At 39.4% G+C, this 14,916-nt stretch overlaps 4 protein-coding genes across 5 annotated transcripts in view; 3 read left to right on the top strand and 1 right to left on the bottom strand.

Moving 5' to 3' along the window:
* The window catches only part of LOC103390659 (leptin receptor overlapping transcript like 1), a 5,100-nt gene extending 3,239 nt beyond the window's left edge, over positions 1-1,861 (bottom strand). Inside the window, exons 1-2 of the mRNA XM_008326587.3 lie at positions 1,583-1,861; positions 411-486 (exon numbers count right to left, since the gene is read on the bottom strand). Coding sequence (XP_008324809.1) covers positions 411-486; positions 1,583-1,706 — 200 coding nt within the window. The 5' untranslated portion in view covers positions 1,707-1,861. The remainder of the gene's footprint in view (positions 1-410; positions 487-1,582) is intronic.
* A 613-nt stretch (positions 1,862-2,474) lies between these two features.
* srp72 (signal recognition particle 72) lies at positions 2,475-9,327 on the top strand. Its single transcript, XM_008326586.3, has 19 exons — positions 2,475-2,625; positions 3,518-3,638; positions 3,948-4,068; positions 4,170-4,313; positions 4,446-4,557; positions 4,642-4,673; positions 4,907-5,031; positions 5,121-5,178; positions 5,281-5,412; positions 5,517-5,645; positions 5,753-5,825; positions 6,004-6,068; positions 6,275-6,370; positions 6,570-6,673; positions 6,755-6,832; positions 7,071-7,208; positions 7,289-7,326; positions 7,535-7,694; positions 8,041-9,327. Exons 1-19 carry the CDS (start codon positions 2,526-2,528, stop codon positions 8,219-8,221), a joined length of 2,007 nt encoding a protein of 668 aa, XP_008324808.1. The 5' UTR covers positions 2,475-2,525; the 3' UTR covers positions 8,222-9,327.
* A 565-nt stretch (positions 9,328-9,892) lies between these two features.
* Positions 9,893-11,406, top strand: LOC103390657 (snRNA-activating protein complex subunit 1-like). Its single transcript, XM_008326585.3, has one exon. It carries the CDS (start codon positions 10,145-10,147, stop codon positions 11,228-11,230), a length of 1,086 nt encoding a protein of 361 aa, XP_008324807.1. The 5' UTR covers positions 9,893-10,144; the 3' UTR covers positions 11,231-11,406.
* Positions 11,407-11,809: 403 nt separating this feature from the next.
* On the top strand, positions 11,810-14,370 carry arl9 (ADP-ribosylation factor-like 9). Of its 2 annotated transcripts, none has more exons than XM_008326584.3 (5): positions 11,810-12,225; positions 12,540-12,611; positions 12,776-12,938; positions 13,018-13,193; positions 14,002-14,370. In XM_008326584.3, exons 1-5 carry the CDS (start codon positions 11,965-11,967, stop codon positions 14,170-14,172), a joined length of 843 nt encoding a protein of 280 aa, XP_008324806.1. In that variant the 5' UTR covers positions 11,810-11,964; the 3' UTR covers positions 14,173-14,370. The 2 variants fall into 2 exon arrangements, with proteins under 2 accessions (XP_008324806.1, XP_008324805.1); XM_008326583.3 differs by having other exon boundaries at positions 11,812-12,225; positions 12,540-12,689.
* The last annotated feature ends 546 nt before the right edge of the window (positions 14,371-14,916 follow it).

The raw sequence follows: 14,916 nt of genomic DNA, 5'->3' as shown, positions 1-14,916 counted from the left end.
CCACAGTGATTATACAGAAATACAGGAGAAAAGAACAGTTCTCTGTCTCTTGTCACTGCCACTCCCTTCCAGTAATTGTTTCCTTATTACAAAAAGCCATTGTGGTGTTTTGTACATATGCATTTACACTGTGTGATAAATGAGATGCACTAATGCCTTTCTGAGTGCTCTGTTACTTTTTTTGTTTATTTTTCCTGTTCCTTTTATTTGTATACAAGAAACAAATTTGTGAGTTTTTCCAGATGTTCTCCAGTTTCATTACTAGCACTTTCTATATATTTTTTCTTTTACATCTTGACAACATTGCTCTTAAAAAATGTTATTTCTCACATTAAAAGTTTACCATTCATGTACATATTTCATTTGCACAAACTCACACACACACAAGAGTGTGTGGTTGTGGTACTTACTCGTACACAGGGAGGGCACATCCAAGCATGAGGAACATGAGGCCGATGGCTCCTCCAAAGGACAAGCTGATGAGAGCTGGAGGACAGACCCAGAAACAGAGGAGGGCGATCATTATTGGTGAAACCAGATAGCTTCAGATCTGATGGTTCTTTGTTCCCAAGGTTGTTTCAATTCTTAATTCATCAAATGAAGTTTGAGATCAGTTTGAAAAGACATTGTACGTGGCATAGTAAAAAAAAGTAACTAAAACAAAGGTTTCAAAATTTCTTAGTTTTGTTTTTTAAATGGACATTTTTCTTTAAGATAAAAAGCATCTTTATTGTGGGATATATTTCCCTGCAAAAGATGACAAAACAAATGATACAGGAAACTTTGATGGCTCTTAGTTTTAAACTCTATATATAAAAAGATGAAAATCTGATCACACAAACTTTCACTTTCTCTTTCACAAACCTGAAACCTAATGTTCTAAGAACTACGAAATTTAACTTGTGTTTGATAAGTTCTTTATGCCAGATATCCCAATATTAGCATTTTAACAGCTTATCACAAAGCATCAATATGCCTTGTTGCTTAAGAATAACCTGCTAATAGTGTTTAAGCCTGTGTCCCCCACAGAAGATCATCCAGAGCAGCAGCATCAGGGCCCCCGGCTACTGTGGCCACCATGTGATGAATCAGCTGATTTCGCGTGTCATAAGAGCATCGTTTTCGGCATAAATTCAATATCTTTATATTCCACATTTAATAGGAAAAAAGAATACAAATTTGGGTTTGTGTGTTTTAGATCGCCTTGCATCAAGCACAGCATCTCAATCAGCGACTGTGGTTAAGGTGCAGCGAACGTTAGCATTCTATTGGGTAATACTACGTTATTACGCAGATACCAAGAACGACATTAGAGAATGCGGAGTAATTCAACGTAAACTGACAGATAACTTATGTTTACATGTGTGCCCTTAGAGATATTGTGGATGGTGATCGCAATGCTGGTTTATTCAGCTCGCTAATGCTAATGAATTGTATTGGGCCAATAGCTAACTCGTACTGTTAGTAGACGACTAACACCATCAATTTATATATACGCCATAATAACGTAGTTATTGCCGAAAATAATGTTGATTGTTTAATAAGGTTATTTTCTGAAGAATATAAAATAAGAATAGCTAACCTTTAATCCCGGCCATTTCTCCTGGACAAAAGCCCGACAAACAGCGGTGCGTGGTGGATGACAACAGTGCCCCCTCCCTCCCACCTCGGCTCCGAGTCCGAGACGACCGACTACCCTGATGCATTCACGTGCTGCAGCGAGGAGCGGAATTATAATATCTTTATTTTTAAAAAATGGTAAAATTGCCAAACAACATGAAAACAGAGAACACGTGAATATTGTAGTTCAGCCTTTCTCTTCCCCCATTAGATATTCAGGTTACCTCGTTTATTATCTGTTCCTCTACTTATTCAAATGTTACTTAATATTATCTTACCCAATGTTTGCCTTTATGTTGATTCCTTTTATCTTTTTATTTCAAATCTGTCAGGAAGTTGTTTGTAGTTCAATTATAGATGTGTTCCTTTGTTTTTGTGTTGGTGACCGGAAACAGTAATTTAGTAAAAGCTAACGTTTTTATGTCATTGTTAATTGATGAATAATGATATAATTGTGGTAGCGTTCATAGAGAAAACCTGTAAAAGTAGATCTGAAAGGTTTAGTATCATCAGTGGGTGAAGTTCACCTTCATCCGTTTAAACAGCCTTGATTGCATCATTTAATTATTATTATTTGTCATTGTGACACAGCACATCACTGCACAGACAACGGAATGTAACTTGTTAGCTGGTGGACTCGAACCTGAAGCCTTCCGGACCCAGGTCCGCTTCCTTCCCCACTAAAGCTTATTTTAAAGATAACAACTCTTCAAAGTATCATCTTAGGATATATAACAAATGGACAAATTACAATAATACTTTTTTTACGCTGTTGAATGGCAAGTACATTAGAAATATTACATTTTGAAAATTGTAAAATGAAAAAACCTTTGTTTTAGTATATGTCGCTGACCCGGATGTAATGATTTTCTACTTCCTCCGGTTCCTGTGCCCATTCGGCAAAGATGGCGAGCGGAGGGGTGTCCGTGGCTTCGCTGTGGACTGAAGTGAACCGCAGTGGGCAGAATGGAGACTACACAAGAGCCCTTAAAGCGCTGACAAAAAGTAGGGAACCCTACGTTTCACATTTCCCCTAAACCACCACACACATGCCGTCATTAGATAGATAGACAATGTCCTTTTTCCGGCATCAGTCTGCAGGCGTCACAGGGCCAGCTGTTAGCATGGGGTTAGCGGCATTTCGACAGCTAAATGCCATATTTTTCAAGTATAGCTCAGATCTGTTCGTGAAACTTCTCCATTTATTATCACGTACAAAACGAAAGAAAAGCTATCAATTAGGTTGATTGCAAGAGTTCTTAGGTAATCCTTCTTTTTTTCCTTCAGAACTGTGTCGTCCTCTGAACACTGACGTGTCCCTAGCATGACAGCTAACTTCTCATGCTTGGCAGCTGACGGCTTTTATTTAGCAGTAGAACCTCTATGTATGTGTTTTCTCTGTCATTTTCTTTTTTACTCTGGTTTTTATTCAGTTTTAACATTTACAACAGACCAGCAAGGGACATCAAAAACAAAGAGATATAATAATAATAATATAATAAAATAGTAATACTAATTGTCCTGTTGGGAGCTTCTCTGTCATTTTTTTAAATGAGTCAGTCAATTGTTTTGTTCTTTAGGGGACACTATTAAACATGAGTGGCGGGACGAAAGATAGTCTTGTGAATGTAGATTTACATTGAATATAATTTGATTTACGATATAATTTGATTTACGATTGCATAATGTTAAGTGTACCATATCAGTTCAGGAGTAAACTTTAAACAGCTGTCTACATAAACCTGTCAAATAATCTTTAAAGACGTATTATGTTACAACAAGTGTGATTAGGGTATATATTTTAACTTCCAAATGTGTTGTTTTAATTTAATTTGGGTGTTTATTCACTTTGTTGTTTCTGCTATCAACTGTTTTGTGTTTTCTGTCCTGGTTACAGTTTTGCATGAAAACAGGGAGGATGTCACAGCCCTTCATTGTAAAATAGTTTGCCTTATTCAGAATGGCAGCTTTAAGGAAGCTCTGAATGTAATGAACACCCAAACAAAAGTGCTTGGCAGGTAAGCAACAATGTGTCCTTCCATTCTTCTGTTTGCTGAATGTGCTGTTGTATGGTAATAACAATGGTCAATGTTGACGTTTAATATTAAATAATTTACTGACTGACGTCATATCTCTATGCTGCTTTTGTGTTCTTGCATTTCAACAATCGACACATCCTGTATATATTAAGTGATTTTTGATGTGTGCTCAAAAGTCACTTAAAAATGTAGTTTTTTTTCTCACTCAAAACTGTTTTATAAGCATTGTGGCCTGTTTTGTGGTGATAAGATACCATTGTGATCAATGTTGTTTTAATCTTCCATCAGTGAGGTTGTGTTTGAGAAGGCATACTGTGAGTACCGACTGAACAGAGTGGAAAGTGCCCTGAAGACCATTGAAAGTGCAACTGAGCAAACAGACAAGCTGAAGGAGCTTTACGGTCAAGTGGTAAAGATCTTTGATCAGTAGCCTAAATAAATCTTTCCTCTCTCCTCTTCCAGTATGTTTCATTTGCTAACATGGTTTGTCTTTGCATGCTTATTTCCCAGTTGTACAGATTGGAGCGTTACAATGAATGCAAAGCTGTCTACACAGATCTGATCAGGAACTCTCAGGATGAATACGAGGAGGAGAGAAAAACCAACCTGGCTGCTGTGTTGGCTGCGATGAGTCAGTGGGAAAAGGCTTCCAAGGTAACGACTTTAATTGATAAGATTATCTTTCCTGGCCCAACGTCTTTGTCTTAAATCCACTTCCTGCAACAAGAACAAAGATAATGGTCTTCAATCCCGTTAATTTATGGTTGTTTTTTCTTTTGTTTGCAGGAAGATCTTGGTCTTCCAGAGTTGACATATGAGCTTTGTTACAATGCTGCCTGTGCTCTGATTGGCCAAGGGCAACTGACAGAGGCTTATAATAAACTACAGAAAGCAGAAGGTATGTTCTTGATGTTTGCAGTTGTAATTCATTTCAGGGATAATATATGTTTTGGAATTAACATGTTTGTTTGTTTGTTTTTAGAGCTTTGCAGATTGTCACTGGCAGATGATTCGGTAAGTAATCGTCTTTTGAGAAACCTAACCATCCACTAAATAGAGTTCTGTGTTTTGGTTAATATATTTCAGTGAAGTCACTAGTTTGAAAGGGAGTTATATGCTGTAGACCCGTTAAGACGTAGGTGAGACTTGAAAAGGTATTAGAAAAGAAGACAGTCATCAATTTATATGTTCCAATAATTTTGTAGTCAAATAAGGATGCATTGTTGTTACACATTTGTTTTATGCAGGATGTAACTGAGGAGGACATTGAGTCAGAGTTGGCCATCATCCACTCTCAGATGGCCTACGTCATGCAGTTGCAAGGTCGGACAGATGAGGCACTGCAGCTCTACAATCAGGTCATTAAACTTAAGTAAGTCTGGGGTTTGCAGCTCTACAGTCATAAGTCTTTACTTAAAGTTTTTTTTATATAATAATAATGATTGTGGTATAAACCTCCAGGCCGTCAGATGTGGGACTTCTCGCTGTAACTGCGAACAACATAATCACAATAAATAAGGTGAGTGACAAACTCACCCTCTACTTCTACTATGCGTTGCAGTCTATCAAGAAACTTAGTAATCTATAAAATCTACGTTATGTTCTTCCTCCATCATTCCAGGACCAAAATGTGTTTGACTCAAAGAAGAAAGTGAAACTCACGAATGCTGAAGGTGTTGAATACAAGCTGGCCAAGAAGCAGCTGCAGGCCATTGATTTCAACAAAGCTCTTCTGTCCATGTACACAAACCAGGTACCGTCAAAAACTTTAATTGTTGTAACCCAATCGAAAAGGGTAAAACTTGAGTTGGATTTTTTTCATGATCTATTTTTATATTGCTGCTTTGTTTTGAACAGGCAGACCAGTGCAGGAAACTCTCTTCCAGTCTTCAGACTCAGAACCCAGGTCATCCACGACCGGTCCTCATCCAGGTTGCTCAGCTTTGCAGGGAAAAGCAGCATAGCAGAGCCATTGAGCTGCTTCAGGTAGGAAGATGTCTTAAGTTAATGACTCTATCATTAACTAACAACTAAAATCCAACATCACTGAAAATAAAAAAAAGTGACACTTGTTGTTTTTTCCTGTTCTCCAGCAATTCTCAGATCAGCATCCAGAGAGTGCCTCTGGTATCAAACTGACAATGGCACAGCTCTATTTAATACAAGGTACTGACCAGTACTTACTGTGCTGTGAATTTTAAAAGACTGAAAATACACTCAAAACAAGTACAAATGAATGTTATATAGTCAAAGTTGGCATTGTGTAATCTAAAGTCTAATTTTCTATAATATCTGTTTATATTCATACAGTGTATAATTGAAATGGCTTCATGTTGACTTTCAGGTCACGTAACAAAGGCCTGTGATGTTCTGAGGTCCATTAAAGAATTCAAGCACAAACCAGGGATGGTAAGTCTGAAAACTTTCAAACTAGACATTCACAATTTGGTTTTTATGGTTGGTTTGTGGTCATCTGCAAGCTGCATTAATATTTTCTACAAATAAATCACTGAAATATGTATGACAGTAACATTTTTAATCTGTAATAATAATCATTAGAAGCAGAAAAGTCTCAGTTCTTTGTGACGTCTAACAATGTGTATTTGTCTCCTCAGGTTTCAGCTCTGGTAACAATGTACTCCCATGAGGAGGACATTGACGGGGCCATTGAAGTTTTCAAACAAGCTATTGAACACTATCATTCTGAACAGGTATGTGTTAAAATGCCTGACCCTGTAGTCTTACATTAAGGAATTAAAACGGTGATGTTTATGTTTCAAAGCTGTTTCTAAATGTCTTGAGCATTTCTTCAGACTGGCTCTGAGTGATTTTTTTTCCAGTGCATAAGCCAGCACGTGTTACTTCAGAAACCCCAGAACACATTTAACTATTTAATGTTTCTTCACACAGCCAGGATCTGCTGCACACTTGGCTCTTGTACGAGAAGCTGCCAATTTCAAACTGAAGTACGGACGGAAGAAAGAAGCCATCAGTGATTTGGAGCAGCTGTGGAAGTGAGTCACACTCTTAGAAAACAGGTCCAACGTGTGTAATTCACAACACAAATCCTAACTGTTATGTTTTTTATTAAACAGGCAAAACAAAAAAGATGTTCACACACTGGCACAACTCATCTCAGCCTATTCTCTCGTGGACACAGATAAAGCAAAATCGTATCCTTTTCATAACTATAAAAATAACCCTTTGCCAATCTTTGCAAATATTGGTTTTTCAGTCTATGGCCATGATCAACTGAGTATTTGGTAGAATTTATCTGTCCTGCTAACAAAGTGATTTTCCTGTCAACATGAGTATATGTCAAACTGGTTCCTTTATTTTGGAACTTAATTATAAAAAGTTGTTTCAGGTCAAATACCAGTGCCAAAATAGTTCCTTGACATTCTTCCTCAGCCTCAGCAAACACCTACCTTCAGCCGACACTATGTCTTTCAATGTGGACGTAGACGAGCTTGAAAACTCGCATGGAGCCACGTACGTCAGGAAAAAAGCTGCCAAAGTCACAGGAGAAATTCTCCCTAAAGAACAAGGGTAACGCTCCCACTATTATCTGTGTTATGTTTTATATCGTATACTATGGTCATTTTTAATTATGTATGATTTCTTTCCAGTGAGGGTGATGTCAGGAAGAAGAGGAAGAAAAAGAAAGGTATGTCATTACAATGTCTGAGCTAGGGATTCAATACATCATTTCCTCATTTGTAAAAAGAATGTGCAAAATATAATAGCAAAAAATTTAAAATACATTCATCTGGATTTAAACTAAGCTTTCCAGTTTTTACTACTTTAACAAAGGGGTTACATTTTTGTATAATACATGAGATCTGTCATCAGTGATGCCTCTATCTTTACCGTAGGCAAATTACCCAAGAACTACGACCCCAAATCAACCCCTGACCCGGAGAGGTGGCTGCCCATGAGGGAACGTTCCTATTACAGAGGCAAAAAGAAAGGAAAGAAGAAGGAGCAGATTGGAAAAGGCACGCAGGGAGCGATGGCAGGAGCCTCAGCCGAGCTGTGAGTGAACTCCGCAGTCCCACACGTGCACGTCATCTGTTGGTCCCAGCTGTACGGCTGCAGTTTCCTGTAATTGAAAGTTGGTCATCAACCCTCGTAACAGAGGGAAAAACACCTCAGGTTGTCCTTTTTTCTGCTCCACTGCCAGTGAAAACTCTGGAGAAGCAGTGTTGATTCAGCCATAATGTGAAACTTTTCAGTCTCAACCAAAGTAGGGGTTTTACACTAGCTGGTACTCTGGTAGCTCGAGTCTCTTTTCCAGTTTTTCTTTTATCTTTTAAAAGGCTGTCAAATTAGAGTTAGTGGATTTAGTTTGATAGTTTGACTGTGATTCTCTTCGTTTCAGGGATGCCAGTAAAACAGCGAGTAGTCCCCCCACCTCCCCCAGACCAGGCTCTGCAACTGGATCATCGGCAACTGTCGGCAGCAACGTGGCCCCACCGCGGCAGCAGAAACCGGCGTCGTCTGGGGCAAGTCGCAAAAAGGCACCACAGAAGAAGAAAAAGAGTGGAAAAGGAGGCTGGTAGTCACCAGGAAACAACATGTGAATCAGAGGGGCTGCAATAATGTCACCAACGGATCATAAACTCTTTGTTTGAATTTTTATTTCATTTTGGAGTCACATTCAGATTTAGTCAAAAAAAAATTTACCCATATTTTTCAAGGACACTTTCACCGTACATTTTGTTACTCTTTAGAAGCTGATGTTTTTTTGAGTGCTACAGTTTCAATTTGTTCTGAACGGAGAACTTTAAACTGAAAGCAAAGGAAGAAATACAGAGAAACGGAGAGATGTTTTTTAGACATAATGCAGGTTTTGCCATAAAGGATCATCTGAGTCATTCAGGACTGATGGCTGTCAGACCATTTTACTGCTGAAGAGTTTCAGAGAGGCTGGAGGAAAAGACCACAACAGCGTTCTACCCTCTCCCGTACATCTATCATCTAAAATTCTTCTCCTTTGAGAGTTGCAGGAGGGTGGGAGCCAGTCCCAGTTGACAAAGGGACAAAGGCAGGACAAGTCCTCAGCCTTTCTGGTCACATTGATGTTTCCAGTAACATTATTCTTGTTTGTATGTCGTTGGACTTTTGGAAGAAACTGTATTATGTTTGACAAAAGAAAACTCACCGTAATCATTTATATAATGTAAAGAATAAGGAAACATTTTCTCTTTGAGGCACCACAGTGGTTTGTTGCTGTCCCTGAGGGTACAGAGGTCAGATGTTTCCTCTACATATTAATGCAAGTTCTTCATCTCTGCAGAGAGCTGAACTTCATCATCTTCATCAGGCTAGTGATCCACATGCTCAGTTCTTCAGTCATCGTCAGTCTTCAAGTCTTCTTCGCCAGCTGCTGCGTCTACTTTAACCTTTAACCTTTGTTGGCCTCACTGCTAGATCACCTTTCTCGTCTTTCTCTGTAGTTCTTAATCATTATAATCTACGTGTTTAAAATGGCTTATTTTTATACCAATCATGATCTTCCCCCCCTTTAAAACACTTTATTTTACAATGGCTTCTCATTTGTGTACAGTGTACAGCACACACAGAGCCACAGTCAAAAACCGGTACAGTTCAGGTTGAATATCAAGTAAATAAGCAGTCATTAAACTGACAAACATTTTAAAGAAAACTTGTTTTTTAATTGTTTTATTTTTAATTCACTGTTACTTTTGGATGATTTGCCCCCTCTTTGTGCCCACCATCATCTCGATAGGGAGAAAAAAATTAATTCTTCCTCTACAAGTTAGTGAACTGATCACCAAACTCTGGAAAGTAATTGCAGTGATGATTGATCTTATTTTGTTTGTTTGTTTTAAGCCCCCTGTACCAAATACAAGCATAAGAGAATTTAAATTGAGTTCCTTCAGTGGGTTGATGCATGTGTAAGGCGGGGAATAAAGACTATTTTGGCCAAACTGATATTTAATTTTGTTAAGACTTAAATAAAACTCTTAACAACAATGACTCAAGTTTAAGTAGTTAATAGTTAATGTGCCATACTCTTTAATATCATTCCAAAAGTTTTGGAGCAACCTCGAATAAAGTTTCCTTCTATAATGACTTATTTTTAGGGAGTGTCAAATTAATTTCAACCATTATCAATACAGTTACCCTTGAATGGCCTATGGTAACTGGATGACTAAGTATTCCATAACTTACTAATTAATGTTTTTGCAAATATATGTGAACTCTGGTGGTATTCTATATAAAGAATTTCAAGAAAAAGGTTTTTATAGAGAGATGGAGGTGAATAAATAATGTATCAAATATCAAACTAAAAAAAATGAATATTTGTGCTGGGATTTTTTAAAAGACTCATTTCCTACTCTAAGGAACAACTTCAAGCTGATTGGGTAAAATTAGACCCACCTGGCTGTGATGACTTTGCTCCTCCTGTAATGAGCCCTGCTCAGATCTGAGCTTGAAGCTGCTCCTTGGTGGAAAGGATGCCTCGTCTCCCTCCGTCATTCTCTGAGTTCTACTACGAGCCCCTGACAGATGATGTGGAGGAACTCCTGGCTCTGTTCCAGCACACTGAAACTGTCAGATATGAGCTCTTTTCATCCATTTGGCGAGAAATGAGGTTCTCAGATGTCTTCATTGGTCTAACAAACATGGCAGAGATGAAGAGGTTCTCCGTGGTGGCACTGGGCACAGCCATGAAGTACTTCCTGCCTCCTTACAGCTATCAAATTAGAGTTGGAGGCCTGTATCTGTTGTTTGCTTTTTACAACACCCAAAACACAATACCACCTGTGAAGATTCGACTCGCGCTTAAGGACTGGGAGAAAGTTCAGAAGTTCTTGAAAGATTCTGTTGATGCTGGACACCTTGATGTGATTTACATCTATCACAAACTTGTTTCTATCAAGGCCTTTCAATATGTTGCTATGCCACATAATCTAACTTTTCAAAAGCAGAAGAAACTTAAGAAAGAGCGAGTGTGTGCAGAGTTTTTGGGGAGGACCTCTGCAGTGCTAGAGTTTTTCTCTTTAGATATCATGGAAGAACTCATCAATATCAAGGACCAGTATGAGAATCTGAAGAAGGCCACAGCTGAGGTGAGCGGTCAGGTCACCATGACCAACCCAAACTTTGCCTCCCACCTGAAAGACTGTGAGTCAGAGTTCATCACATGGCAGCAGAAGACTTTTGCAAAAAACTGGAATGATGAGAAGTTAGAAGAAGATGATGAGAAGTCAGGGGATGACGATGCAAGCAGCAGCAGCTCCAGGGCCAGGCTCCTGTCCTCCATTAAGAACAAGAGCTACAACAACTACCAACAGGCATCTAAGTCCAGGAGGCACCGCAAGGCAACAACGGTGGACGTGTCCACCTCACAAGTGAATGATGTTCAAGAGCGAGTTGTCCAGAGAAAAAGGCCTCCGTCGCTACGAGCCCGCACCACAAAGAGTCTGGGGGAGGCGCAGGAGGAAAACAAGCTGCAGGCCTGGCTGCTGACTGCCCCTGAGGGGCAGGAGCGGGTCCCATTCAAAAGGTCCCAGCAGCCTCCACCGTACAGAGAGCGATGAGATGGGAGCAAAGGTGACCTGCAGTTTCTCTTAATTCAATTTTAATTGGTAGAGTTGGATTTGGGCTTGTTTTTTGTGTGCTCAGTTACACAATTAATAGTATTTACCTCAAAATGTGTACTTTATAAATAAATAATAAAGAATTATTAGGATGTTACATATGTCTCCCATATTTTCTATCTGGAAAACTCTGCCCAAATTATTGTGAATAAATTGTTGTTTCAAAATATTGGGGAAAAATAGGTTTAAACAAAATTTGTGTAGGTCAGATGGAAAATAAGAAACTGCATCATTTGTGTTGATAGTTAATTTGATTCTTACCATTACTTTCACAAATAACTTGCCATTACAGGGCAAAAAAAACCTGTTGGAGGTCACAAATAACTTGCCATTACAGGGCAAAAAAAACCTGTTGGAGGATTTCATTTATTATTATTATTATTATTATTATTACATCATATCTATAAATGCATTAAAGAAATTCTATCACACCGAGCTAAGCAGTATGCATCTAAGTGTCGTCCCCTGTTGGTTACACTTCTGCACTGCAATAACAAAAAGGCGCTCGGTGGATCCCGGAAGTATCGTTGGCTAAAGTTACTCATCAACTTCCTGTGAGCCTTTTAATCCACTTGTTGAGGAGCGCTAAAGCACAAAGGCCTTTCGACTGGAGTAAACATCATAGGAACATGATGCTAGCGTCTCCACAGAAGTGAAGCCTACCCGTGAGCACAATGGGCAGTTTAAAAGAAGTAGGTATAATCGGTGCCACCGTCGCTCTTGCAGGTGGGGTTGCGTATCTTATCTGGAACTACGCGTTCACCGATGAGGATACGACTTCAAAATCGAGGGAGCCCGAAGAGATCGGCACCAGACCCAGATTAAGGGAGGAGGGCAAGGACGGAAATTGGACATATGCTAAGTCAACAAGCAAACAAAGTTCAGCTAAAGCTCCACCACCTGTTAACGCGAGCGAAGCTTCAACATTTACAAAGGTAAAATGTGTTTTTTTAATGGACTGAGCTTCTCAGAGACCCGTATGTGCAAAGAATGTGTCAGAGTTAATACTTCACTAGGGTTTAGCCACAGACAGGGATCCTCATACAGTAGCTAGGGCTGTGGTTACTGTTAATTCATCAATCTACTTGGACTTAGTAGCTAGAAAATATTCTATAGTTAATAAACAACAATGGTGGCAAATATTGTATGGTTGTAAAGAGTGTAATAGATTTACAAATTAAAACTCTTGTATTTATTATATTTAGAAAACAGTTGTCAAACCTGCTAACGTTCTGTGTATTTTTACCAGTACGGTAGCAGTCTGACACAAGAGGACTGGGAAAGGGAAACGGAGAACGTGGAGAGGAGGAGAACGAAGGAGGTGACAACCAGAGAAACTGTAGTTTCTGTTGCTGCTGTGCAGTCGTTTTCTGCTCCCAGAGCATCAGCATCTTTAGATGTATGTTTGTCTTTTCAAAATTCACAAAGTTAAACAACACAGACCATAGTCTAGCCCTGATCTGATGTGTGATGTTTGTGCTGCAGACCAAAAAAACACAAGTTCTCGTTCTGGGTTTGGATGGAGCTGGTAAAACCAGTGTGCTACAATGCTGGGCTACAGGCAATGTGGAGGAGGAGGTGGAGCCGACAAATGGCTTCAACGCTGTGTCTATCAACAAAGAGGAGCTGCACATCGAGTTCCTGGAAAGTGAGTGTAATTTCTGTGACAGGAATAACAAAAGCAAATAGAGTTTGTTGACAGTGGTCTGATGGTTGTTTTCTGCCAGTTGGAGGTAATGAGAAGCTGCGACAATACTGGCACAAATACATGTCCAAGGCTCTGCTGCTCGTCTTCGTGGTGGACTCCTCCGACCCTGACCTCTTCCCAGTTGCTAAGGAACATTTGCACGAGCTGCTCTCCACTGATTCCACTCTGCCTTTAATGGTGCTCGCCAACAAACAGGTGAGTGTGACAGACCACTCAGTACTGATGTAGACAGAAGAGCAAGGCTCTCCGTCTCGTACATCAGGCTTACAATTAAAAATTGATGAGGTATCGGAGAATATCACTACAGATTACAGATGGTCTTTCTCCAACCTACGCTACCACTTAAGTGTCTGTTATACAAGTATTAAAATGCTGGCAGAATTTGACCTCGGCCTCTTTCAGTGTCGTCAGATTTTTACTGTATGTCATCACATTTAAAGGAACTAGTTGGTGGAAATAACAGCAATGTGAATGTGGCCATAGAAATGCCGCACTTCTGCCCCTCGAGGTCCACACTTGTACCACAGCTGAAACAAGACATGCAGTGTGAACAAAGGCTAGGTCTACGTCATGATTCGGTCTCATGACAATTAAGTAACAAACACCATATGTCAAAGTGGTGATTTATGATTTGTTTGGTGATTTGATTTTTAAATAGGGAAGTGATCAGAAAATAAATTTGGCATCATGTGTGATGCACACATGATGTGTGTGATAATTGTGTGATGATTTTCTTTGATGTGATGCACACATGATGTGTGTGATAACGTGATGATTTTCTTTGTTTTAAAAACACAAACACAAACATCTATATCTTGTTTGCATTCCTATACGTCTTTAAGTAAAAGATATTTCTTATCCAGCGACACGTGAGCAGGTGGTGCTGTTTCCCAGGATCACTACTTACAAACAAAACTCCTTCCATGAAATGATGGTCCTCAGTTGCGGTAGCCTTTCGTTGCTGACATATGACGTTCCATTATTCTATTCCCTTGATTTCCAGGATCTCCCAGATTCCTGCAGCATCACTGATCTCCACGATGCTCTGGCTCTGTCTGAAATCGGAGACCGAAAAATGTTCTTAATCGGCATCCACACAAGAAAAGGAGAGTTGGGCTCGGGTATACGCAGCGCTTGGAATATGATTGAAAAGATGGTTTGTGACGGCAGTTAAACTTTTAGTCCCGTTTAGTCAGCGCTCGCCTCATTATTTGTTTGCACTGCTTCACCTTATGGTTTTTGTTGCTCTAGGTCAGGGGTGTCAAACTCATTTTTACCGGGGGCCACATCAGCAATACCGTTCCCCTTAAAGGGCTGGTTTTAAATGGAAGACTGTATAGATCAGGGGTCCCCAACCCCTGGTCCGAAGACCAGTACCCGTCACTAGGGCATTTGGTACTAGGCCGCAGTGGGACACAGTGGAAAAAATGTGCTTAATTTTTTACTAATTTACTTCATTCAAAGAACATTTTGAAAATCCACCATATCTGTTTACTTTCTTTATTTAAAGATATTCTGACACATATTTTAAAATAAGTCATTCAGAGTCTAAAAACTTTATTACATTATTTTGAAAATGCACCGCGGTTCCTAGTAACGGGTGGTACTGGCTGACCAGTCCTCGGAACCAAAAAGGTTAGAGACCGCTAGTATAGGTGTAACTACTCCATAACAGACTAAGACATGCTTATTATTTATTAAAGCTACACACATATTGTTCGTTGCTGTGTAATAATTTTTTTTTATTTCATAGGTTAAGAAACTCTGCTGCATGGACTTTACTAAATACTTCTTAAGTTAACCACACAACATGGCTTGGCCACGTTTGGCCCCCGGGCTTTGAGTTTGACTCGTATGCTATAGATTATTCCCAAATTGTCTTTCGTGTAGAAAACTTTTTTTTTCTTTTGCTTTGCGA

Source organism: Cynoglossus semilaevis, chromosome 15 (genome assembly GCF_000523025.1).
Source record: "Cynoglossus semilaevis isolate Cse_v1.0 chromosome 15, Cse_v1.0, whole genome shotgun sequence".
Lineage (NCBI taxonomy): Eukaryota > Metazoa > Chordata > Actinopteri > Pleuronectiformes > Cynoglossidae > Cynoglossus > Cynoglossus semilaevis.
The sequence above is the reverse complement of the archived record's forward strand: the minus strand, read 5'-3'. Positions and strand labels throughout refer to the sequence as shown.

Coding starts and splice junctions, on each gene's coding strand:
- srp72 (XM_008326586.3), top strand. CDS start 2,526: ATGGCGAGCGGAGGGGTGTCCGTGGCTTCGCTGTGGACTGAAGTGAAC. Junction 5,826..6,003: donor ACAGCTCTATTTAATACAAG/GTACTGACCAGT, acceptor GTTGACTTTCAG/GTCACGTAACAAAGGCCTGT. Junction 6,674..6,754: donor GATTTGGAGCAGCTGTGGAA/GTGAGTCACACT, acceptor TTTATTAAACAG/GCAAAACAAAAAAGATGTTC.
- LOC103390657 (XM_008326585.3), top strand. CDS start 10,145: ATGCCTCGTCTCCCTCCGTCATTCTCTGAGTTCTACTACGAGCCCCTG.
- arl9 (XM_008326583.3), top strand. CDS start 11,965: ATGGGCAGTTTAAAAGAAGTAGGTATAATCGGTGCCACCGTCGCTCTT. Junction 12,939..13,017: donor GCACATCGAGTTCCTGGAAA/GTGAGTGTAATT, acceptor GTTTTCTGCCAG/TTGGAGGTAATGAGAAGCTG. Junction 13,194..14,001: donor TGGTGCTCGCCAACAAACAG/GTGAGTGTGACA, acceptor CTTGATTTCCAG/GATCTCCCAGATTCCTGCAG.